Source organism: Ahaetulla prasina, chromosome 3 (genome assembly GCF_028640845.1).
Source record: "Ahaetulla prasina isolate Xishuangbanna chromosome 3, ASM2864084v1, whole genome shotgun sequence".
Lineage (NCBI taxonomy): Eukaryota > Metazoa > Chordata > Lepidosauria > Squamata > Colubridae > Ahaetulla > Ahaetulla prasina.
Genome location: NC_080541.1, coordinates 218,659,342 through 218,683,472, shown reverse-complemented (window position 1 = coordinate 218,683,472; position 24,131 = coordinate 218,659,342). Strand labels below are relative to the sequence as shown.

General features: G+C 41.1%; 1 protein-coding gene across 1 annotated transcript in view; it reads left to right on the top strand.

Moving 5' to 3' along the window:
• CABLES2 (Cdk5 and Abl enzyme substrate 2) overlaps positions 1 to 18,942 on the top strand; it is a 72,299-nt gene extending 53,357 nt beyond the window's left edge. The window contains exons 6-9 of the mRNA XM_058177104.1: positions 2,209 to 2,312; positions 8,399 to 8,505; positions 12,660 to 12,864; positions 15,152 to 18,942. Of these exons, the coding sequence (XP_058033087.1) occupies positions 2,209 to 2,312; positions 8,399 to 8,505; positions 12,660 to 12,864; positions 15,152 to 15,292 (557 nt within the window). The 3' untranslated portion in view covers positions 15,293 to 18,942. The remainder of the gene's footprint in view (positions 1 to 2,208; positions 2,313 to 8,398; positions 8,506 to 12,659; positions 12,865 to 15,151) is intronic.
• Positions 18,943 to 24,131: the final 5,189 nt, after the last annotated feature.

Here is a 24,131-nt window from a genome sequence, read left to right as displayed (position 1 = left end):
GAGAGAGAGAGAGAGAGAGAGAGAGAGAGAGAGAGAGAGAGAATATTATCCTGGCTTTTTATTTTTCATGAATAAAAATAAACAAAGTAGCAAGGGTACCTAGTCATTCTTCACCCTCCTTTTTCCCAATGACAACAACCTTCTGAGGTGGGTTGGGATGAGAAAAACTGACTGGGACAAAAGTCACGCAGCTGGGTTTTATTCCTAAACTGGGACTAGAACTCCCAATCCTCCTGGTGATTAGCCCAAAGTCATGCACCAGCTTTTACGCCTAAAGTGGGATTAGAACTCAGTCTCCTGGTTTCTAGCCTGGCACCTTAAGACTAGACTAAACTAGACCAGAGATATATAAATATGCCTTTGCTTAATCAAATTAGCAGTCTATTTAGCACAGTGTTCTAGATTTTTTTTTTAACTGTAGTTACTTTCTAGGGTTTTTGAAGATTTTGAGCTTCTGCAATGCAATCTTAAACTGCTTGTCTCCCACGGGTAAATTGGCTGGAAATAAAGCCAGCTTAAAGCATTCTTTTCCAGATTTTGCTCTGCTTTAGCGGCAGTGATGACCTAATGTTCTGTTCAGATTGTGTTGAGCCTGATTAATTCTCCCCTGGAGGGAGGGAGGAAGGGAGGGAGAAAGAAAGAGGGAGGGAGGAAAGGAAGGAAGGAAGGAAGGAGGGAAGGAAGGAAGAAAGGAGAGTTTTTTCATTTTACTAAGGCTACAAGCAGAGGTGGGTTCCACATAATTTTATCACCGGTTGACCGCACACCGAAAATGTGAGCGTGCATGCCTTCCGCCCTTGCGCGTGGCCTTCCATGCATGCACTTTGCTTGTGCGCGCATCTTGCACACAGCTTAGAAAACATGGCTAAATAGGACGACGTAGCACCGGGGCAGGCCCATCTGCAGGTCGCCACTACCGGTTTGCCCGAACTGGTCTGAACCGGCTATATACCACCACTGGCTACAAGGGAAAAGTAGCAGATCTCTTGTCTATTTTACCTGGTAAAAACAAATACAACATGTTTCACTGTTCCATGCATTTAAAAACAAAACACTTTTGTGACGTGGTAATCAGTAGACCAGCTGAGAGGTTGCATTCCCTCCTGCTATGTTACACAGTAAGTGGTTGAAGCACATGGGCTTGCCAACCAAGAAAGCAGGCAGGTGAACCAAAACAATATTATATGACCTAGTCCAGGGGTCTGCAAACTTGGCTCTTTTAAGACTTGTGGACTTCAACTCCCAGAGTTGGCTGAGGAACTCTGGGAGTTTATTTATTTATTTATTTATTTAATTTTGTCATAACAATATACACAAGCATAACAAGCATAACACAAAAGATTATATAATATATAAACATATATATGAGGAGAAACAAGGTAGTATAAGCATATATATATATATATGGGAAGAAACAATAGGACAGGAACGGTAGGCACATTTGTGCTCTTATGCACGCCCCTTAGAGTCCTCTTAGGAATGTGGTGAGGTCAACAGTGGATAGATTTTTAATAAAACTTTTGGGGTTATGAGAAGAGACCACAAAGTCAGGTAATGCATTCCAAGCATAGATAATTCTGTTACAGAAATCGTGTTTTCTGCAATCTAAACTGGTGCGGTTGACATTAGGTTTAAATCTGTTGGTAGCTCTTGTGTTATTGTAGTTGAAACTGAAGTAGTCATTGGCAGGAAGGACATTATAACGGATGATTCTATAAGCTAAACCCAGGTCCTGTCGAAGGCGACAAAGTTCCAAGTTTTCTAGACCCAGGATATCAAGTCTGGTGGAATAAGGTATTTTATTGGTTACGGAGGAGTGGAGAACTCTTCTCGTAAAATACCTTTGGACACGTATGGGTTCCAGACAGGTGAGCAGTAATCAAGAATTGGCCTAGCAATTGGAGCAATTGGCCTAGAGTTGAAGTCCACAAGTCTTAAAAGAGCCAAGTTTGCAGACCCCTGACCTAGTCCAAGTCAGGAAACACATTTCTTTCGACACGTAGCCCGAAATGGTCTTCTTGTTGGTTGTAGGCAGAGCACAATTTTTGTGTCTTCCTGACCTCCTAAAAAACGAATGACCTGAGGATTGAACCTTTCTTAGCTTCATCTGGATTTGACAGCAAAGATCCTTCAGAAAGATTCAGGGGATGCTTTTCCTAAATTTCGTTGGTGGAGCTTTTTAGTCTTCAACGCCTTCTTTACTTCCAGGAAACGAAGTGGGAGAGTTGATAGAGTACAATCCCAATTTGCTGGATGACCCTCAGTGGCCGTGTGGGAAACACAAACGTGTCCTCATCTTTGCATCATACATGGTAAGATGTTTTAGGGCAGATTCTTAACAAGTACAGTAGTTAAGCGTTTTTGATGTATTTCCCTGTGTCAGTGATGGCTAACCTTTTTGCCATTGCGTGCCAAAAGCGGGGGGAGTGCGGGGGGGCGCACGTGCATGCCCACACCCATAATTCTATGCACCCCGCCCTCCCGCGCATGCACACACAACCACCACCACCCCGCTTTTGGCACGCAATGGCACGGTGGGCCCATTTTTCAGCCTCCCCAGGCTCCAGAGCCTTTCTAGGAGCTTGGGGAGGGCGAAAACGGCCTTCCCCACCCCCACCCCGAGGCTGTCTGGAGGCCGGAAATAGCCTGTTTCCCTACTTCTGGTGGGCCCAGAAGGCCCAATAATGGAGCTGAGCTTGCGTGCCCACCAATATGGCTCCACATGCCACCTGTGGCACGCGTGCCATAGATTCGCCATCATGGCCCTATGTGTTTTATTTACCTGCATGCAACGAAGGTTGTGTCCTCAGTCCCCTGACTGGTTGTAAATTACTGTGGGAGAGCAACGATCGTTATACTATTTTCTACGCAACATATAGGTGGTCCTTGACCTACAGCTCTTCGTTTAGCGACCATTCGAACGGTACTGAAAAAATCCTGGCTTGCAACCAGGATCGTCATTTACGACCTTCACAGTCAGTGTGATGACCCGGGACAAGGCACGAAGGCCACGCAGTCAGCTGAGAGTTCAGATTTCCTTTTAATGCGCCAACTTGCACATTCTTGGCAAGTCCAGAGCAAAGCACACACACAGACACACACAGAGAGAGCAGCCACTGGCTGCGAGAAATCCAGCTAGGCCAAGAAACAGGGAAATGAATCCACGAAGCAAGGAACAAGGCACTGAGTCCACGAAGTAAGGAAGAAGCAAGCAGTCCTGCAAATTCCAGACGTCGGCAACAACACACAAAACTCCACAAAATCAGCGTTTGTTCCCGACAAACGCCCCTCCCGACAGCGTCTCCTTTAGTCTCAGTCCCCAGGTATGCCTTGTGAAGAGGGGCGGGACGCTCTACTCCGGAGTCATAAGGTTAGCTTGTGCTGTTCCCACCTTCTCTCCACTGTCCATGATCGGGGATCAGGAGGGGGCGGTCCTTGTTCATCGCCTGAGTTCCATCGCTCCTCATTTCCACTGCCTGTCCACTTTCTGTCATCCTGCCTCCTGTTCCTCCCTGCTGGCAAGCCGCCCCAAGCCTGAGGGGCCCAGGGCTGCCTCGTCCTGCTCCTCCCCACATTCCTCCGAAGCCAACGAATGTGCCCTCTCGATCTTCATCGGCCCCACCTCCGGCTCGTCATCCTCCGCAGATTCAGGCTCCGACAGGGGCATGACAACCAGCTTCCAACAAGCGAAGACAATGGAGAAGCCAGATTCAATTAACAACTGCAGTGATTTGCTTAACAACCATGGCAAAAAAAAGGGGGGTGTCATAAAATCAGGTGTAACTCACTTAACGAACACCTTGCTTTTGACCACAGGAATTGTGGTCGTAACTCGAGAAATACCTGTGGTTTTCGGTTCTTTTCGCATCCTGGTCTTGGAGTTCCAGTTTCACCATTCTGCGATCCAAGATCGTATTGATTTTGAAACTAGATAGAATTGTGATCAATATACCCCATATTCTTCTTTTCAGTGTCGTTTTCCTGACTTATGTTCCCCCGACTCCAACATTTCTGTAAAATAAAGGAAAAAGAGGATTACACAATACTTTTTTTTCTTTCTGCACCACCTCCCTTAGCAAACTGCAGTTCGGTGATCACTGTTAACCAAAGAAGATTAGTTTCGTTCTGAAATGGCACATTATGGACTTTCACCTTCAGAATTAATTACCACTGTATGGCCGCTGACTTAGACAGCACTGAAAGCAAAGAGAATAGTTTGTAGAAGTTCATTCATGTGGAGCTCTTAGTGATAACAAGGCTTTTTTTTCCATTTGAAACTTCAACGTTCTGTTTCCTGCTACTTGTTTTTCATCTGCTATGTGTGTTAAGGGGAATCTGGGTTCACAACCAAGATTGTGGACTGTTGAGCAGAGTACCCTACGCATGAAAACGACTGAGACTGGTTGTATACAATAACAGTCACTTGCAGACAAACTGGGGTTTGATATTCCTTTACTTTTAGGGAAAAGGCAAAGTCATAGTCCAAAAACAATTCCAAGTCATACACATATAAAGTCAGTCTTCTTACCAAACATAGACTTGCATAACAAACAAGATCTTCTTTCAGTTCGGCAAAACACAGTTCAATTCACAACAGTCAGCGAAGAATCAGTAACTAGCCATGATCAAGCAACGATCATAAAGCTCAAATACACAGTTGCAGCATGTCATCAGGTTACAATGCTGTAGCATCCCTGTAGATTCCCCAACAAGCTGTAATTTAGTAGTCCTTTTATACATTGGCTACAGAGCTCAACCAATCAGGATGCTTGCATGATGCAGCACAGCCTTAAAGCAATATCCTGCCTTTCTTTAAACATACATAGTTAGTTTATATATTGCCTGGCCAACAATTTCCTGACAATGTGAATTAGCTTCTAATTCTAATATAATTCAATTGCCAGGGGGAAGGGAGGAGAGGAGCTGATCTTGTGACTTGTAGGGGAAAACTAATCTGACTACTGGATCAATTTTCCTTACAAGCCACCGAACCAACTGTATGTCTGTGGAGATTCTCGGTCATCCAAAGTACCTGTGGTTGCCCAAAAGGTGGTTTTTTTCAAGAGGCAACTGGACTTTCTAGGTTTTCTTTGAAGACGTTTTGCTTCTCATCCAAGAAGCTTCTTCAGTTTGACTGGATGGTGGGGAATGGAAAGAATGGGATGGAACTTCTGAAAGAACTGTATACAGTCTACAACAGAATCCTTTCAATAGTTCCGAGAAGGCTCCATACCCATTTGCACTACTCAGGTGACCCTGAGGACACAGAAAAACCTCCAGGTGGCCTCAACAACTCCCTAAAAGAATGCCAATAACCAGCTGTCAGCAAGGGAGTATAAATCCTTCCATTCCCCACCATACAGTCAGAGCTGAAGAAGCTTCTTGGATGAGAAGCAAAACGTCTTCAAAAAAACCCCAAGGAAGTCCAGTTGCCTCTTGAAAAAGCAACTTTGGGACAACCATGACCTGGACGACTGAGAATCTCCATAGACATGGAGCTACGAATTGCTTAACCTTACTTCCCACTATATAAGTGCAAAAACCTATTCTGGAACACTTAAAAACTATTCCTCATCGTTTAGACTGTTTCTCCTTTTGATCATGCCAGTCATGTTGCTTTGATATTTCCCCAAAAAAACCCTGTCAGAACTGGAGGCTCAGCATGGACAGAAAAAAAAAAAAAAGAACAGCTGGAATTATCTCAGGATTCCTAGGAATGCTAGCTTTTCCTTACACGTACTTGCACCTGCAATTAAAAACCCACACAATCCCTCTGCAAAAGCAATATGCAGCTGAAAGGTTAGAGGGACTCTATAACCGAACAGTAAATCAGGCATTCAAATTGTATTCAAATTTATTCCAATTGTATCTCAGCTACAGGCACCGTGGCCTAAGGCAAGCCTAGATCGAGACATTACACGCATAAATGGAGTTTATATAGAACTCTAGGGCAATGCAGATATTATCACAAACCTACATTTTTCTCTTTTGAAGCGCACAGGAATAGTTTCGGCAGCCGTTGTCAAACACCAGGTGATGAGCAGTAATGTTTTTCTAATGAGCTCTCCAGCAGGCTTGGCTTCCATTAGTAAGCAGACCCAAATCCTAATGAGCTCAGGTTCCAACTTCTGAATTTCAGTTACCAAGCAAGCTAGTAAACTCCTAAAGCTGGAGCAACTTCTCCTGTTATTACCTGTCTTGAGTTTAAACCTGGTGTATTTGCTGCTAAGGCTGCGCTTTAGGGACTGCTACAGAGGTGGGGGGAGGGGTTCAAGCTATTTTCCAAGGCACCCGAAGGCCAGACAAGGTATAATGGATGGAAACTGATCAAGAAGAGATTCAACCTGGAAATAAGGAGAAATTTTCTGACAGTGAGAGCAATCCACCAGTGGAACAGAAGTTGCCTTCAGAAGTTGTGGGAGCTTCATCACTGGAAGCTTTCAAGAAGAGACTGGACTGCCATTTGTCAGAGATGGTGTAGGGTCTCCTGCTTGGGCTGGGGGTTGGACTAGATGACCTTCAAGGTCTTTTCCAACTCTATCTGTGTCTGCTTCACAACCCAGACTGGAACAAACTCACCATTCTGTTGGAAGTGCCAAGTGTTGCAGGATTAAATGATTATTAAAGGGCTTCGGAAACCTGTCTTAAAACAAGATTAGTTTTGTAACCCTATTGACCTAGTTAGGTGAGGACTTGACTCTAATGACGGGGACAAAGACGAGCAATGTGGTGAACAGCACAAACTTAGTACAACTTAATACCAGCTAAGGGGTATTTCGGTGCAAAGTTCAATTTAATGGGGTACAGCTGAAACAAAGCACTGAATTCTACTGCCTAGTGCTGTGTAGAATATATGAGCCTTCTACATTTTTGATAGAATATTTGTAGCTAAGGATTGAACGGTGGGTTGCGTGGTGCTCCCTGAATTTGGTGGTTTTCTTACAGACGTTTCATTACCCAATTAGATAACATCATCAGGGCACCTAGTTTGGTAATGAAATATCTGCAAGAAAACAACCAAGCTCAGAGACTCCCCCAACGAACCCCCACCCCCCCGTTCTACATTTTTGCCTAGTGTTAGATTTATTCTTAAACATTGATTGATTTAGCAGATGTATATAGTCGCCTGTCTCACATGCGCAATTCCGAGCAGCCTACAAAATTAAGCACAGAAAAACAAATCGACGAAATAACCAAACTCCAATGGAAAATAAGCGAGGGCAGCGTTTCCCAACCTTAGCAGCTTTAAGATGGCTGGCTGGGGAATTCTGGGAGTTGAAGTCCATGCATTTTAAAGCTGCCAAGATTGTGAAACACTGGGCTAGAGAGAAACTGAGCAGTTTTAGCTGCATCTAACAGTCTGCTGGACTTTCAGTCTTCCTTTTGCCAGTTGTCTAAACACACCTTATTATCAAGCAAGATAGGAATGCACCATCAAGCAGCCTCAGGAGTGTATGATCTTGCAGACATGTTACATCATCAATGCAAACCCCACTCCCTTCTAGCATTGAAGATCTTACCTAGTTTGGTATTGAAAGGTCTACAAGAAAACAACCAAGCTCAGAGAGTATCAAGGACCACACCGTTCTTAATATCCAGCTCTTAGGAAACAAAAGAACATATCCCAAACTAGTTTTCTGGTGTTGAATTGAACACAGATAACATTTTCTGTCCGTGTCTGGTTTCTGAGTGGTCATTTTCAAACAACGTCAATCAAATGTCCACACAGACCATCCAGCTTTGGAAGGAAAGGGGCTTATAGAGAAATAAATGATTAAATTAACATGATCAAGCTGAACTTCTGAGGAAGAGGCTAATTTGCTCTGTTATATAGAATACTGCTATCTACAGACTCCTCACATCCTGGACATAAATTGTTTCAACTTCTACCCTCAAAACGATGCTATAGGGCACTGCACACCAGAACAACTAGACACAAGGACAGTTTTTCCCCGAACGCCATCACTCTGCTTAACAACTAATTCCCACAACAGTGTCAAACTACTGTATTGCTATTATTGTTCTCATCCTTCCTATTACCTATCTCCTCCCACTTATAACTATAAGCATGTTGCTTGTATTTTTACGATTTATATTGTTCTGTTTGTTTCCTGATATGATTTGATTGCTTATTAGTCACCTATGACTATCACTAAGTATTGTATCTTATGATTCTTGATGAATGTATTTTTTTCTTTTTTCCTTTTATGTACACTGAGAGCATATGCACCAAAGAAAAATTCCTTGTGTGTCCAATCACACTTGGACAATAAAGAATTCTATTCTATTCTATTCTATTCTATTCTATTCTATTCTATTCTATCAAGTTATTTTTGGTGTCTCACATTCTCTTTCTCAGTACAAATTTCTAAATAAATTCTTTTTTGTTTTATTTCAGACCACCGTGATCGAATATGTAAAACCCTCAGATCTTAAAAAGGATATGAATGAAACATTTAAAGAAAAATTTCCTCACATCAAGCTCACACTCAGCAAAATCAGAAGGTAAAAAAATTGTTTGGGAGATGTGAAAATCACTTCTGTTTCTCAGTCCTGTCTTTGGAACAGCCTTCTTTCTATCCAGATTTGTATCAGAGTGGTTTTATCTGTAAATATTTACAGCCCAATCTTGCATAAGTATTAATAAATATGAGGAAGTACATTTAACCTTGCAGACTCGAGCATTGAAGTACTGCAGGCTACTTCTGCTGCCTGCCGGCTGCCTGCAATTTGACAGTTCGAATCTCACCAGGCTGAAGGTTGACTCAGTCTTCCATCCTTCCAGAGTCGGTTAAATGAAGACCCAGATTGTTGGGGGCGATAGGCCAACTCTGTAAACCGCTTAGAGAGGGCTGTAAAGCACTGTAAAGCAATATATAAGTCTAAGTGCTATTGCTATTATGAGTTATGCGATACTTTATTTACAAGTTGTCGATTCAGTTCTCTATCCCAAAATATATTCTATGGCACCATAGTCATAGACCTATAGTTAATAACTATAGCAGTGTAGTTAAGAGGTGAGATATTATTATTGCCTTCTTTTTCATGCTAACTTTGTTAAGAATTGGGGGTTTTGATTCTGTAATGAATCTCTAGTTGTTAAATATGCTGTGATGTAGTTTAAACTAATGTTTCTCAACCGCAGCTATTTTAAGATGTGTGAACTTTAACTCCCAGAATTCCTCAGCCAGCTTAAAGTTGTTGAGGTTGAGAAACAGGGGCTTAAGCACAGATTTAATTCCTACCATGAAGTATAAACCTTAACTGTTTGGTTTAGTTTTGGTTAGAAGACGATACTGGGAAAAGTTTTGTTCTTAGCTTGTTTCATATCCATGTTTCTGCAGCTTCAATTTTACATACAAATCAAGCATGAGCAATCAAACCTTCTAGCATATTTTGAATGCTTTTGTTCCTAAGAATGCTTCAGTTTTGTACAGTTTTTGACTGGAACTTTGAAAAGTATTTAAATTTGAAAAATCTCAACTGAAACTAGAGTATTGAGCCAGCAGTGTGCGGCAGCAGCCAAAAAAGCTAATACAATCCTTGGTTGTATAAAGAGAGGCATAGAATCAAAATCAAGTGAAGTATCAGTACCGCTTTATAAAGCCTTAGCAAGGCCATATCTGGAATACTGCATCAGTTTAGGTCAGATATTGAGACTTTGGAAAAAGTCCAAAGAAGAGCAACTAAGATAGTAACGGCTAACCTTTTTGTCTTCATGTGCCGAAAGCGCTCGTGCATGACTGCACCCATAATGCAATGCGCATGTGACACTACCACCTCCCGCACATCTGCGGGTCCCACTTTTGGTCCCAGGAGGCTGCAGGGAGGCCTGCTAGGCCCAAAACGGGCCACGGGGAGGGGTGCCGCACCCTCCTGCGTTTCCCACCCCCCACATGCAAGTGCGGCAGAGATCTGAAAATCAGCTGGCCGGCAGGAGGCATGTACACATGCGGGGTGGATCTAAGCTGGGCAATGACTCACGTGCCCGCAGAGAAGGCTCTGTGTGCTATCTGTGGCACGGGTGCCATAGGTTCGCCATCACAGAACTAAGATGACTAAAGGCCTGGAGATAAAAACATGTGAAGAAAGGTGGCAGGATTTTAATTTGACATGATAGCAGTATTCCAGTCTTTGAGAAGTTGCCACAAAGAAGAGGGAGTCAAAACTATTCTCCAAAGCACCTGAGGGTAGAACAAGAAGCAATGGGTGGAAACTAAACAAGGAAAGAAGCAACTTAGAACTAAGGAGAAATTTTCTGACAGTTAGAACAATCAATCAGTGGAACAACTTGCCTGCAGAAGTTGTGAATGCTCCAACACTGGAAAAGTTTAAGAAAATGTTGGATAACCATTTGTCTGCAATGGTGTAGGGATTCCTGCCTGGACAGGGGGTTGGACTAGAAGACCTCCAAGGTCCCTTCCAACTCTGTTACTATGATTATGATGATGGGGGTCCACTTATTTTCCAAAGCACCAGAGAGCAGGATAAGAAACAATGGATGAAAACTAATCAAGCAGAGAAGCAACCTGAAATCAAGGGAAAAATTAACCAGTGGAACAGCTTGATTCATCACTGGAGGTTTTTAAGAAGAACAGTCACATGTTTGAAATAGTATAGGGTCTCCTTGAGTAGCGGGTTGGACTAGAAGACCTTGACGGTCCCTTCCAGCTGTATTCTGACTGATTGAGGAAACCTCACAGAGAGCGTCTAATACAGTTTCAGCTTAACTAATATGTCGTGATCTTGAACTAAAACATGAACCCGTTCGGAAACTATTCAAGTAAAGATGACGCACTTGCCCTGACATTAGAATAACCATTTTCAAACAGTCATTCTAAACTCAACATTTTGAGCTTGAAAGCTTTTCTACGCTTCTATTTTTTACCTCTTGATCCGTCTCTCTCTCTCTAGGATAGAGATCTAATTTAGTTCACCTTCCTCTGAATATCAAACAGATTGCAAGGACACTGAAGAAATTCTATGCAAACCTGAATCAAAGTCGCTGTCATGAAAAAGGCGCATGCTTAAAAGAAATCTGCCTCATTGTAGTTCTTTCATTCTCTTCTCATTATACAGATATTCCTTGACTTACAACTTGTTATTTGGCAGCCATTTGAAGTTATGAGTCTCCCCCCACCAAGTACTTGTGACTAATTCTGAAATTCCCAACAGCTGCCCTTCTTGTGGTCACATGATCGCAAAAAAAATGTTGCAAAATTGGGTCAATCACATACCTGTGAGCTCCATTGTGGTCATAGATTGAGGACTGCCTGTAATAACATTTCACAGGCTTATAACTTTCCGTGTTTCCTTGTCATACAGCACTGGTAGTTGATGATCCTTCTGATTCTGCATGAAATTGCACAATTCAGTTCTAATGTATAGGAAAGAAGTCGGATAATTGCTCCTTTCCCTGATTTTCTTCCGCTTGAACAACCTTCTATGGGGATTGTCCCTTAGCTATGTTCATCTGATTGATCCCATATTTTCTGTCCAGTATGGGGTCCAGTTTTTGCTTCCTGAAGCCCCAAAGATCAGAGAACTTCTCTGCCTCTTTATGAAAAGGTCCATTCTAAAACATACATGGGGAGTCGGATGGGGGGGGACGATGGCTTAGCGGTTAAAGACGTTGAGCTTATCAGTTGAAAAGCTGACAGCCCAGGTTTGAGACTTGAGTGCCATGAGCAAGGGTGAGCTCCCGTTCCTGCTCCAGCTCCTTCCCGTGTAGCAGTTCAAAATCATGCAAATGCGAGTAGATAAATAGGTACCACTTCCGTGGAAAAGTAACAATGTTCCATGCACCTTGGCATATTGTCATGCTGGGCGCATGGGAACAGGAAACGTCTTCGGACACCGCTTGCTCTCTCAACCAAGAAACTGAGATGAGCAGCACTCCTAGAGTCAGGCACAACTGGACAAAAGAAAGCTTTCCCTTTAAAACAGGGGTGTCAAACTCAAGGCCTCAGGGGTGCTTAGATCTGGCCCGCAGGGCCGCCCTAGAAACAGCGAAGGACTGGCCTACAGGGCCTCTGCCAGCCCTCCCGGGCTCCATTTTCATTGACAAGAGGACTGCAGGATGTTGAGCTGGCCACGCCTACCCTGCCCATGCCCACCCTGCCCACGCCCATTCCCACCCCCCCCGTGGAGGTCAAACAACCCTGATGCGGCCCTCCATGAAATTGAATTTGACACGCCTGCTTTATAAGGAAAAGGTTCCTTTCACACATACGTGCTAGGCATTCCCGACTCTAAGGGGCGGTGCTCATCTTTGTTTCAAAGCCGAAGAGCCAGCGCTGTCCGAAGACGTCTCCATGGTCATGTGGCTGGCATGACTAAATGCCAAAGGCGCACGGAACGCTGTTACCTTCCCACCAAAGGTGGTCCCTATTTTTTCTACTTGCATTTTTTATGTGCTTTCGAACTGCTAGGTTGGCAGAAGCCGGGACAAGTCACGGGAGCTCACCCCATTACGCGGCACTAGGGATTCGAACCGCTGAACTGCTGACCTTTCGATCAACAAGGTCAGCGTCTTAGCCACTGAGCCACCACATCCCTTGCTTTAAAACATACATATTTCACCTAATTCTGAAGTTTTCTCTCATCCATCTGGGAAAAAATGAGCTCTGATTCTTGTTCCACTTCCTTCTCCCTTGCAGTCTAAAGAGAGAAATGCGGACCCTGAGCATGGAGTGCAACCTGGAGCCAATTACCGTGTCCATGGCTTACGTCTACTTTGAGAAGCTCGTCCTCCAAGGAAAGCTCAACAAACAGAACCGAAAACTGTGTGCCGGTGCTTGTGTGCTGCTCGCAGCCAAGATTAGCAGTGATCTCAGGAAACACGAAGTCAAACACCTAATTGATGTAAGTACAACTGGGATATCTTCCAGGGTCTCCAGCTCTTTGAAAACACTAAAATTCTCAAAAGGATTTTTTTTCCCCCTCTTACACTTGACACATAAATCTTTGCAGACTTGGAAATAAATAACATTGAATGGGAATAGATACATTTTGTTAAGAGGCTGGAAAGTCAAAAGTTAGTTTTAGACAAGACAAATTCCTTGTGTGTCCAATCACACTTGGCCAATAAAAAATTCTATTCTATTCTAGTTTTAAGTAATTGTGGTACGGATAGTCTGCACCTGGTTGTCACTGTAAATGCACGAGGAAAATTAGAAAGATGCAGGGTGGAATTGTTGGCAGTGCTTTGAAGCTACCATTTGGATGTCAGGATTTTGTGATGAAAATAATAGTAATAACGCTGTCTCTGCAGCACCAGCTCCAAATTGTCTACTTAATGGATCATCAGCCAAATGATTGTGTTACTTTGGAATGAGAAATGATACCAGATTTAAATTGTACTGGGACCGGGTCTCCTTGGTTATTGTCAAAATAATTCGAGTTTCTCCGAAGCAGATCCATTTGTTCATATGAACCAATTTGTAATTTTCTTCTCCTGTTATCTTGCTGAGAATGGAATCAAGCAATTTCTTTTTCTATTCTTTGTCTGACACTGGAGTCATTTTTTTTTTCATGCTTCCTAGTTCCATTAATGCCTTCTGATAATAAGCCTGCTCTTTTCAGTGAGACTGAAAATAAATAAGCTATCTCTTTGTTGCCCTTCAATGTATTACTATACTCCATTTACTTATAATAAATCATTGTTGATAGGCCAAGTACTTGCAATTGGTAGGCAGTTTGGTTCTTTCCCAGAAAACAGCACCAGGGTCTGTCTTCCTCCTGAAGCGATGTAATTACCGTACTTTTCGGAGTATAAGATGCACTTTTTCCCCATCTAAAAGAGGGTGGAAATGTTGGTGTGTCATATACACCGAATAAAGCCATTTTGGGCCTCCCGGAGCCCCGCCTCTTGCGTCCTGTTTTTGCAAAAAATGGACCCATTTTGGGAGCCATCCCCAGCCCTCCCCTGTGGGCTGGGGATGGCAAAAACACCGTTTTTGCGAAAAACAGGTGAAAAGCAGGCCAGTGTTTTGCAAAAATGGGCCACGCAGAGGGTTTGGGAGACCTGCAGAGTGCTCCTGTGGGCTGGGGAGGGCAAAAACTTTTTATTTTCTTGCTTATCTCTTCAAAATCTCGGTGCGTCTTATTTATTTATTTATTTATTTATTTATTTTGTCACACAGTATATATAAGCGTAAGCATGAAATAACTATACAATATATAAGCATATATATAAGTATGAGTATGTAATAACTATATTAATTGGATATAACGAAAGGAAACAATAGGAAACAATAGGACAGGAACTGTAGGCACTCTTGTGCCCTCATACACCAGTGCGTCTTATATTCCAAAAAATACGGGTAGTTCTAACTTTCCTTGCAACAAACATCAGCAATGTATTGCAACTGCAAAAGTATAAGTTCTGCAGAAGACCCAGAAGATCACTTTCTCCTGTCTTATTATGTAACCTATTTGGTGTTTTTGTCACTGGGCTGCTAAATCTCTCTGGCCTTCAGGCTTTTTTCAGAATACTGCCTAAGTCAGAAACGGCAGCCTGCAGGCTAAATGGAAATGGGTCCATCGAAATTCAGTGGCAAATTGTTAATACCCACTCCAGGGTAAGGAGGAGACAAACCACTCCCAATTTCTAACTTCACTTACAGAGAGAGAAATGGGGGGGTGAGAGAGAGAGATAGAGAGAGAGGGAAGGGGGGAGAGAGAGAGTGAGAAAATGTCCATCCTTCCAGTGTTACCACTTACAGCCTCAGCTAGTCAGTTGCCATCTCTTGTCCTTGAAAATTACTCACCCTGAAGAAAGTGGTATACTTTTACATACTTCTGGCAGCGTCTGGAACCCTAAAGTCTAATATGGTTTCCATACAGAAAATAAGTACTTGCTCCTAGAGAACAACTCTAGTGTATCACGCAGTTGCCAAGCACCCGAATTTAGATCACATGACGACCGATGCTGCAACCATCGCAAGTGTGAAAAACAGTCATAAATTACTTTTTTCAGTGCCGTTGTAACTTTGAGTGGTCGTTAAACAAATAATTGCAAGTCAAGAATTACCTGTATGTTATCACTAAATAGCTCTGGTTTTGTATGCCAAACAAATATGCAGGCTGTTGTAAGGGAGAATGCAAAACATGGTGCTGTATTTATTTTATTTGTTTTCTGCCTTTACAGAAGTTGGAAGAACGATTCCGATTCAACAGACGAGATCTCATCGGATTTGAATTTACTGTTCTTGTGGCTTTGGAATTAGCTCTTTACCTTCCCGATAGCCAAGTGTTACCTCACTTCCGTCGTCTCACACAACAGTCCTAGCCGAAGCTACATTACAATAAAAGCACCAATTTTTAGGTGGATTTGGGGACTGACACCCGGCTTTTCCTAGGTGACAAGATCAAACTGTGTTAAGAATATTCCTGGCAGGGTGTCGGTGGTGGGATTTTCATGGAACTACCAAAGTGGAAAATACAATACAGAAACCTATGTGTGAGAAGTGGCAGAAGTGGGAAATTTTTGTTCGACAAACTAAAGCACAAATTATTTGCATCCAGTTGCCACTAAAGTTGCTAATTATCTTTCGTTTAACCTTTTGTTTTCTGGAAACAATCTCTTCTTCTTGCCTGGCGTTGCTACTTTATCATTTCCTTACTCTCTTTTTTTCCCCCTCTTCTTCAAACTTAAGAGAGCAACACTTCCATTCCTTAATTAGTGCTTCAGAAAAATGACGTTTCGAACCATAAAAACTTGGGGAGGGGAAGAAGAAGGACGTGCCTAAGGCTGGGCTGGTACCAGTCTCTCTTTTTCTCTTTCTTGTTTTTAAAGTTACGTTATACTTAGTGGCAAATTCTGAACTTAAGCAGCAATTTATCCTTTTGCCTTTATTTACTTGTGCTATAAGGGAAAAACGTATCTGCACTATCATTTCTGGGAAGGTTGTATATGTTGATTATTCAGTTTTGCTTTCTTTTTAAATGAAACATATTGTTGCACTTGTTGAACAAGGAGCTATATAGCAAAACAGTCTTCATTTTAACGTGTCCCTCAGAGGTTGAGTGAAACCATTGATTTAATGGCAGTACATTTTGACATGTAGCTTCCAGAGCTAATATCTTTCTGTTACTGCTTTCTGTAGCCTGAAAGTAATAACTATTTTATTTATAACAAAGTGTTCATATATTGTCTTTCCTGTGTGCTACTGACATGTAAATGTCTCAGGCAGTATAGCTGTCGTTACCTAAATTAAGCCAATGAAACTCAGCATATCTAACTTCTCTAAAAGTTTTTTTTTAAAAAAAAGGTTCTTCCAAGCTTTTTGTCACTGTGATGTTCCTCACAAACCTGATTTTTAAATGCACATTCAAACCGCCAATCTTACAAAGGCCAATGTATAACAGAGTGCTGGGTAGATGCAGTTTTTATATACTTGGACAATGCATTGATTTAAGCATTTAGATGCTAAAATATGAACACTCTTGAGGCTACAAGAAGAGTCAGTGGCTGTCAGGTTTTGTTTTGTTTTCCCTAAGCAATATTGTGATATAAATCAAAGTGTCTGTGTATATGTGTGATATTTGCCAGTGAACAAAATTACTACTTGGATATTGTGATTAATGTCCACATTCTTACTTTTTTAGTGTAACTTTGGCCAGTTTTAGTGAGAGAGAGAGAGAGAGAGAAAGGAGAGAGATCTTGCAGAATAAGAGGGAAGATAAAGGTGCATCAGTATGGAATGTACCACTGCAGGTATAAAATCACATTTTTGAGCACAGGTACACTGGTACCATCATGACAATGTACAGTAAACAAGCACACTGGGGAGAAGCTTAGAGAACAAATTCTCTCTGATAAGCTGTTTTATGACAGTAAATGCTGTTTAACAAAAGCGTTTAAAAATATATAGACACACGCCTGGTTGAATCTTAAATGGTACAATCAACAATTCTGGACTATAGAAACTGAGCCTCTTAGTAAAATAGAGTTTTTAGTACATAGAATGCCACAAATTTTAACTTGGAAATACATATGCTTTGGGATGGAAAGTTGCAAAGGGGGTTAGAAACATCTGGAGTGAAAAATAGTAGAACTCAAGAACGCATTATTTAGCATGAAGAGTTTTGATTTATCCCTGACTTTTCTTGCACTTATGCATGAACGAAAACTGGTTGGAAAAATATTTTTAACCCAAAGTCAGCTTGTAATTGAAATTTGAGCCAACCCATTTGAGAATGGCTTTCTAATCATGGCTTGGAAATCAATGTTCCTCATCATATTAACAATACCTGTCAAGTCTTAATTGTAGCCTTTTTTGATACAATGTATAGTAGCTTAACTATTGCTCAGAATTAAAAATGTGGTGTGTTACATTTCTTTACAGAATTTCACAGTGTAGGATGCCATCCCAGATTTTCCCAGGAAACTTTAGAAATAATTGGGTGGGGCATTAATTCACCTGAATGGAAAGCAACAGATCTTTTTTTCCACAATTCTTCCGATTTTGTTAAACAGTACTAACTTAAACACAGCTGACTTGACTAGCTACACTGTGTTCTAAAATATTTGCCAACTTAATTTCCCAAATAAGGCAGGTGTAAGAGCCGTGATGATGCAGTGATTAGTATGCAGTATTGCAGGTTAAATCTGCCAACTGCCAGCAGTTCGATCCTGACAGGCTCAAGGTTGACTCAGCCTTCCATCCTTCCGAGGTCGGTAAAATGAGGACCCAGATTGTTGGGGGCAATAGGCTGACTCCATAAGCCGCTTAGGGCTGTAAAGCACTATGAAGCGGTATATAAGTCTTAAGTGCTATTGCTGTTATCTTTTTTCAAGCAAATATGCTTGTCAAAAGGCTGCTTGAAAAGGCAGTCCTAACTAAACTTTGAAATTTAATTTTGTCTTTGGAAACATGTAGAGTTTAGTTAAAACATTTACTACCGTAATAGGCGAGCACTGGGACAGGTAAGTTCTACTGCAACTCGTTGCTGCCTTCTAAAGGCCTTTAGTATAGCTTCTGAGCGATGGGAAGACAGCATATTTGGAGGCAACAAGGTTGGAGAAGGCTGTTGTCCTTAAAAGTTCAAAACACCTTAAGTGTTAAATGTATATGGCAATGGTACGAGTTTACCCCTTCAGATAATAAAGTGGATTTGTAATGACTGACGGTACAATTTTTTAAAAGAAAAATCTATTTTGCAACCAAGGACCCATCTGTAAATCAGGGATTCTGATTTTCTCCCCTTCTCCCGATTATCTCTATATGTACTTGCAAATTTGCAGTGGTCTATATATTGACAAAAGACTCATTCTGGTCTTTTATTATACATGGAAATATATTTTGGATGGAAGAGATTGAAAATCTTGCCTAATATTCGAGTCAATGTTACTTCAGGATTCAAAAGAATGAGGAATTGAGTACCATCATTTTTAACTTTGCATTTCGGCTTTGTACATTGAGTTACATAGTTAAACTATTGAATACTGTAGTGAATATGGAGAGTGTAATGTGTTTGTAATTTCATACCTTAATTTGGGGGGTTGGTTCTCATTCGTCTAAGACTCACTGTATTCCTTGTTCATGCAATATCTGCCACTGCGTGGTAACTATTATTATTACAACCAAACTTAGATCCAGTATGAAATCCCAGTTTACTATCTTTGGAGTAAGATACTAATCTTTTGACAGTTGAAGTTTAAATTATAGATTCTTATGTAAATAATGGTGCTTGTATACCTTCAGCCCAAGAAAACACTCTGAATTGGAGTTTGTATATTTTTATGTTAGTAAATTTGTGTTGTCCTAAATTTAAGTTTCTGCTTTGTATATTGTCTGATTTTGTTCTTCCAAATGAAATGAATGAATTTGTTAATAACTGAATGTTTGTGTAACTGAATGTTTTGATACCTATTTTATAACTTAGCACATCTGAATATATTTCAGGTTTGTGTCATAAATAACCCTTTAAAACGTTGTGGTGTGTCTTTTTCTACTTTTCCTCCCTGCACAAAAGACAGACTGGTTTTATGAACTGAATGTTAACTGTTAGAACAAATACTTTCTAGACATGCAGATTCCAAAGCTAGAATTTTTATATATATGAGTCAGAGTATTAAATAGACTGTATATTACTCATGTTTTACCAGTAAATAGTTATGCATAAAAACCTAAGGGAGAAATCAGGAGACAGATATTACTAGTGATTTACATTATTTTATCTCTTTCTTTAAAGCATGTTTATATATGTATTATATATGTACTAGTATATATAAACATACCTTAAAGACAGACAAAATAATACGTATTTATTTATTTATATTTTATATTTACAATATTTATATATATAAGGAGAGGCTCAGGTTTAGCTTTACTTGAGATCTTTTATAGTTTTAGATTTTACCTCCTTATATTCTATAAATTTATACTAGAATATTAAGCCATTAATATAAATACCATTTATACCATTAAGCTGATAAAACTGATTTCTTTGCTAGGACCTTCTGGAATAAATAATGGGGTTTTAAAACTGGTCTACTGCTAATTTTTATCTGTCTTATATTAAGTGTAATGTAGACTTTAAAAATAAAATTTACTCAGAATTGCTGTTATAGTATTAGTTTGTTAGAACTAATTAGTATGAAAATCTTAAACTTGTCTACATATATTTCACAATAGTTCTTTGATGTATAATAATAATATGCTGGAAAAAAACATAAGCTTATATTTAAGAATAATGACTTAGTTATATATTCCTCTCTTGTAATCTGAACTGTCAGCAAATTAACCCTTCTCATTAGTTGCACAAATAGGGGGGAAATCCATAAATAGCTGCTTACAACTGTTCCAATTATAACTAGACACAGGTCACCTCTTTCAAAAGTACCCATGTTTTAATATCTGTTGATCAGTGATATATTGAAAATCAGTGATATATTGAAAATCAGCCTTGAGTATTTAACAAAACGAAGTTGCAAAATTGATGAGCTTCAGTGTAATCACGAAGGGGTGGATCAATGTTTTTCGTGGCATCTATATTTAGCTTGTTTATTGACCTTTTTATCAGTGGCTGCTTTTGCAGTAAAACTCGAACCTATTTACAAGTACATGGTAGGCTTCACACATTGTAGTCTTCAGTGCATCTCATCAGAATTGTTCATAGATTATGACAAAGAGTAACTGCAAAAAGTGCAGGCTGTTTTGGAAGCTGGATAGGTTCAAAATGTGTTTGCAGAATTGAGACCTTTGCTATAGACTAAAAAGTGGGAAACCTATGGCCTGATAGATGCTACTGAACTATAATTCTCAACACCCACAACTAAAATGATGCATACCACTGAATATTGGATGCTATAGTTGGACAAAATAGGAGGGGCCTCAAAATAGCCACCATTGGAATAAAGGTGGTTATCATAAAACTCGAATACATGCATTCTGGATACATTTCACTGCACTTACCTGGTTTCAACTGAGAAATGTTCAATAGCAATAGCAGACTTACATACCGCTTCACAGAGCTTTACAGCCCTCTCTAAGCTGTTTAAAGTGTAAGCATATTGCCTCCAACAATCTGGGTCCTCATTTTACCCACCTTGGAAGGATTGAAGGCTGAGTCAACCTTGAGCCAGTCAGAATCAAACTCCTGGCAGCTGGCAAAAGTAGCCTGTAGTGCTGCATTCTAATCACTACAGCATCGTGGTTTTTAAATCATTAAATACCTATAGTTTCCTGTTCACAGGGATGATAGACCAATGAAGATTGCAGTAAACTGGAATTGGTTGATACTTGTTCAAATCATTCTAAGGGGGATGAGGATGAAAAGTATGTTAGATCATCAAAAGAGGGTATAGAATAACAACAGTGCTGTGAGCTACTCAGGGTTGTTTCATAAAATGTACTGCCATATCATTTCATAAGATTTATACTGCCATTTATACTGCCATTTAAGTCAAATAAATTGTAAAATGGAAGAATTCAAGTAAAGGTAGTTTCCCTGTCTAGTTGTGTCTGACTCTACAGCGCGAGGCTCATCTCTGTTTTTTGGCCAACGGAGCCAGCATTGTCCAAAGATATCTCTGTGGTCATGTGCCCAGCATGGCTATGTGCTAAAAGTGCACAGAATACTTACCTTCCCACCAAACTGGTACCTATTAATCTACTTGTGTTTGCATGCTTTCTAACTGCTAGGTGGCAGGAGCTGGAGCAAGTATTGGGAGCTTACCCCGTCAAGTGGAACTCTGGTCTCAAACCCAGGGTGTCAGCAAAAATGCAATAGGTAGGATAAGGTATACTGAGTCTTGTATGCATGACTCTTAAGTGGTAGAGTATCAAATTTCAAAAACAATCTCTAAGGATTACCTGAGTTCAAAACTAATTTATCACTGGCTTTTATATTGATAGGGTGATATTGAGATAGGGGTGTATTGTGCATTTCCAAGGAGAGAATGTAGTGTTCCAGACACAAATTATTACTAAAATTAGTTAAAAACTGTTTAAAATGGAACGAATAAAATACGATTTAAAATGAAATTGGAATAAAGTATAATTTACTATATACCGGTAGATAAATAAAATATGCTAAAATTATATTTCACTATCACCCCTACAATCTACCCCAATCATGCCCACATATACTGATCTTAACTGAACCATTTTGCTCAAGTACTGCCCTGTGTTAACATTTAACACAGAATTTTCAGATTCTGGCTGCACATAAGGCAAGTTGTTCTGATATGGGGATCCCAATGGGTCATTACTTTGGTATATAAACCAGGGTAGTTGTCTCTCACCCTCTTATACAGGCAACAATCAAATAGGATGTGAACCAGGTCTTCTACCACTGCCGCTCTGCAAATGCAGACGTCCATTATAGGGTATAGACTGGTATCTCCCATATCCTGTATCACAGGGTTTCAAATGGGTGGCCCACGGGCAAGATGTGTCACGCACAAGCCACGCCCACCCCAACTCCATAAATAGGAAAAATGTCATGAAATATCGTGATGGCAACGTGACGTCATGAGTTTGACACCCGTCCTGAATCAGATCAGCTGTGCATACCTAACCTAATTTGGCTTGTCTAATCCTGAGAGCAAAGCATGTCCAGGAAGCAAACAGCAACAGCTTCAGCAAACCAGTGATGTCAAAATGACACATTTTGTGTGATGTCATTAGGCATATTTTGTCATTTGTCCATCCTTGTAAATGCCAAAAATGGCCTGGGGAGTGAGTTCAAGTAGCTGTCATTTTCAGGTAAGTCAAGAGGAGAGTGGGACAGAAATGCAAAATAGCTTTTTGATTGTTGGTTGCTGTGCTTCACTTCCCATCAGCAAGACCTCAATTGGCAGATTGAGTTCCCTTTCCATTTTGGGGTACTGTGGTCCATGTTAGGCCCATCTGGCCCTAAATATGTTCCATCCACTGTACAACACTGGAAGAGATGGCAGTTCCTACCGACACCACTGCTTTTCAAAGGAGCAATACCAAGTGTCTTCCCAGGAAACCACATTTGGTACGAAGATGGGGCTTCCCAGAATGAAGAGGAATCCTGTTGCTATGCTACCTCATGCCCAACAGCATCTTTCCTGCTGAGCTGGCAGAAGCCAGGAATACAAAATAAGAGTTGAAAGGGATCTTGAAGGTCTTCTAGTCCAACCCCCTGTTCAAGCACCATTCTAGACAAATGGTCCAATATCTTCTTAAAAACTTCCAGAGATAGAACACCCACAACTTCTGAAGGCAAGCCATTCCACTCGTTGATTGCTCTCACCGTCAGGAAATTTCTCCTGAATTCTAGGAAGGATCTCTCTTTGATAAGTTTCCATTTTTTACTTCTCCTGTCCTGAGGTACTTCGGAGAATAGATGGTTCCCCCCTTTTCTGTGAGAGTCCCTCAAGACCGGAAGACAGCTATCATGTCAACCCTAATCCTTCTGTTCCTTAGACCAGACATACCCATTTTGTGTAACCATTCATTTATTTTAGCCTCCAGCCCTCTAATCATCTTTGTTGTGCTTCTCTGCACACTTTCCATGCTCTCAATATCTCTTTTTTATCCTGGTGACCAGTATTGGATGCACTACTCCAGTATAGTGAGTTTCCCTGCTGAGCTGGCAGAAGCCATGAATCCCGGGATAGTTTCTGTTCTCCAGGCTGCCGTCTTCTTGAGGGGCTGAGACTCCCATTATGCCCAGTCATGGGCTAGGGGTTATGGGAGCTGAATACAGATACAGATTAATAGAATAGAATAGAATTTTTTATTGGCCAAGTGTGATTGGACACACAAGGAATTTGTTTTGGTGCATATGCTCTCAGTGTACATAAAAGAAAAAGTGTACATAAAATCTCAGTGTACATAATAATAATAATAATAATATTTTAATTTTTATAAAAGAAAAAGAAAAGACTCTGTAGAACTGGAGAGTCGGAAGGGACCTTGTAAGTCATCTAGTCCAACCTGCCCCCAAGCAGACCCTACACCATTTCGGCAGTCCAGTCTCTTCTTGAAAGCGTCCAGTAATGAAGCTCTCACAACTTCTGAAGGAAACTTCTCTTCCATTAGTTGACTTTTGTATCAGAAAATTTCTCCTTATTTCCATGTTGAATCTCTCCTTGTTCAGTTTCCATCCATTATTCCTTGTCTGGCCTTCAGGTGCTTTGGAAAATAGCTTGACCTCCTCATCTCTGTGGCAGCCCCTCAAATATTGGAAGACTGCTATCATGTTTCCCTTGGTCTTTCTCTTCACTAGATTAGCTATGTCCAGCTGAAGTCTTAAATCCAAGCCCAATGTAGGTCTGTGTTTTTTCAACTTTGGCAACTTTTAAGAATGGGTGGACTTCAAAATCCCAGAATTCCCCAGCCAACATAAGGTCATATAAGGCCACATCGCAGGCTCCTTTGCTTGCTTCTTTCTCCAGCTGGGCGCTTCCGAATTCTCCTCAGATCGCACATGGCGCCTAAGAAACGCGCGCTCAGGTTGGACTTTCCCGCCCTTGTAATTAAGGTGTGGGCGTGGCTAACGGCCTCTTCTGCCCCGCCCTCAAAGTAGCACCCCTCCCTTCTGCTTTCTGGGACCCCTACCCGCCGCTTTCGCTCTCGGCGTTCGGATGACGTCATCTCCTGCGCGCCACTCCGCGTGGCCTTCCCCCCCTCCTTTCGGCAGCGAGC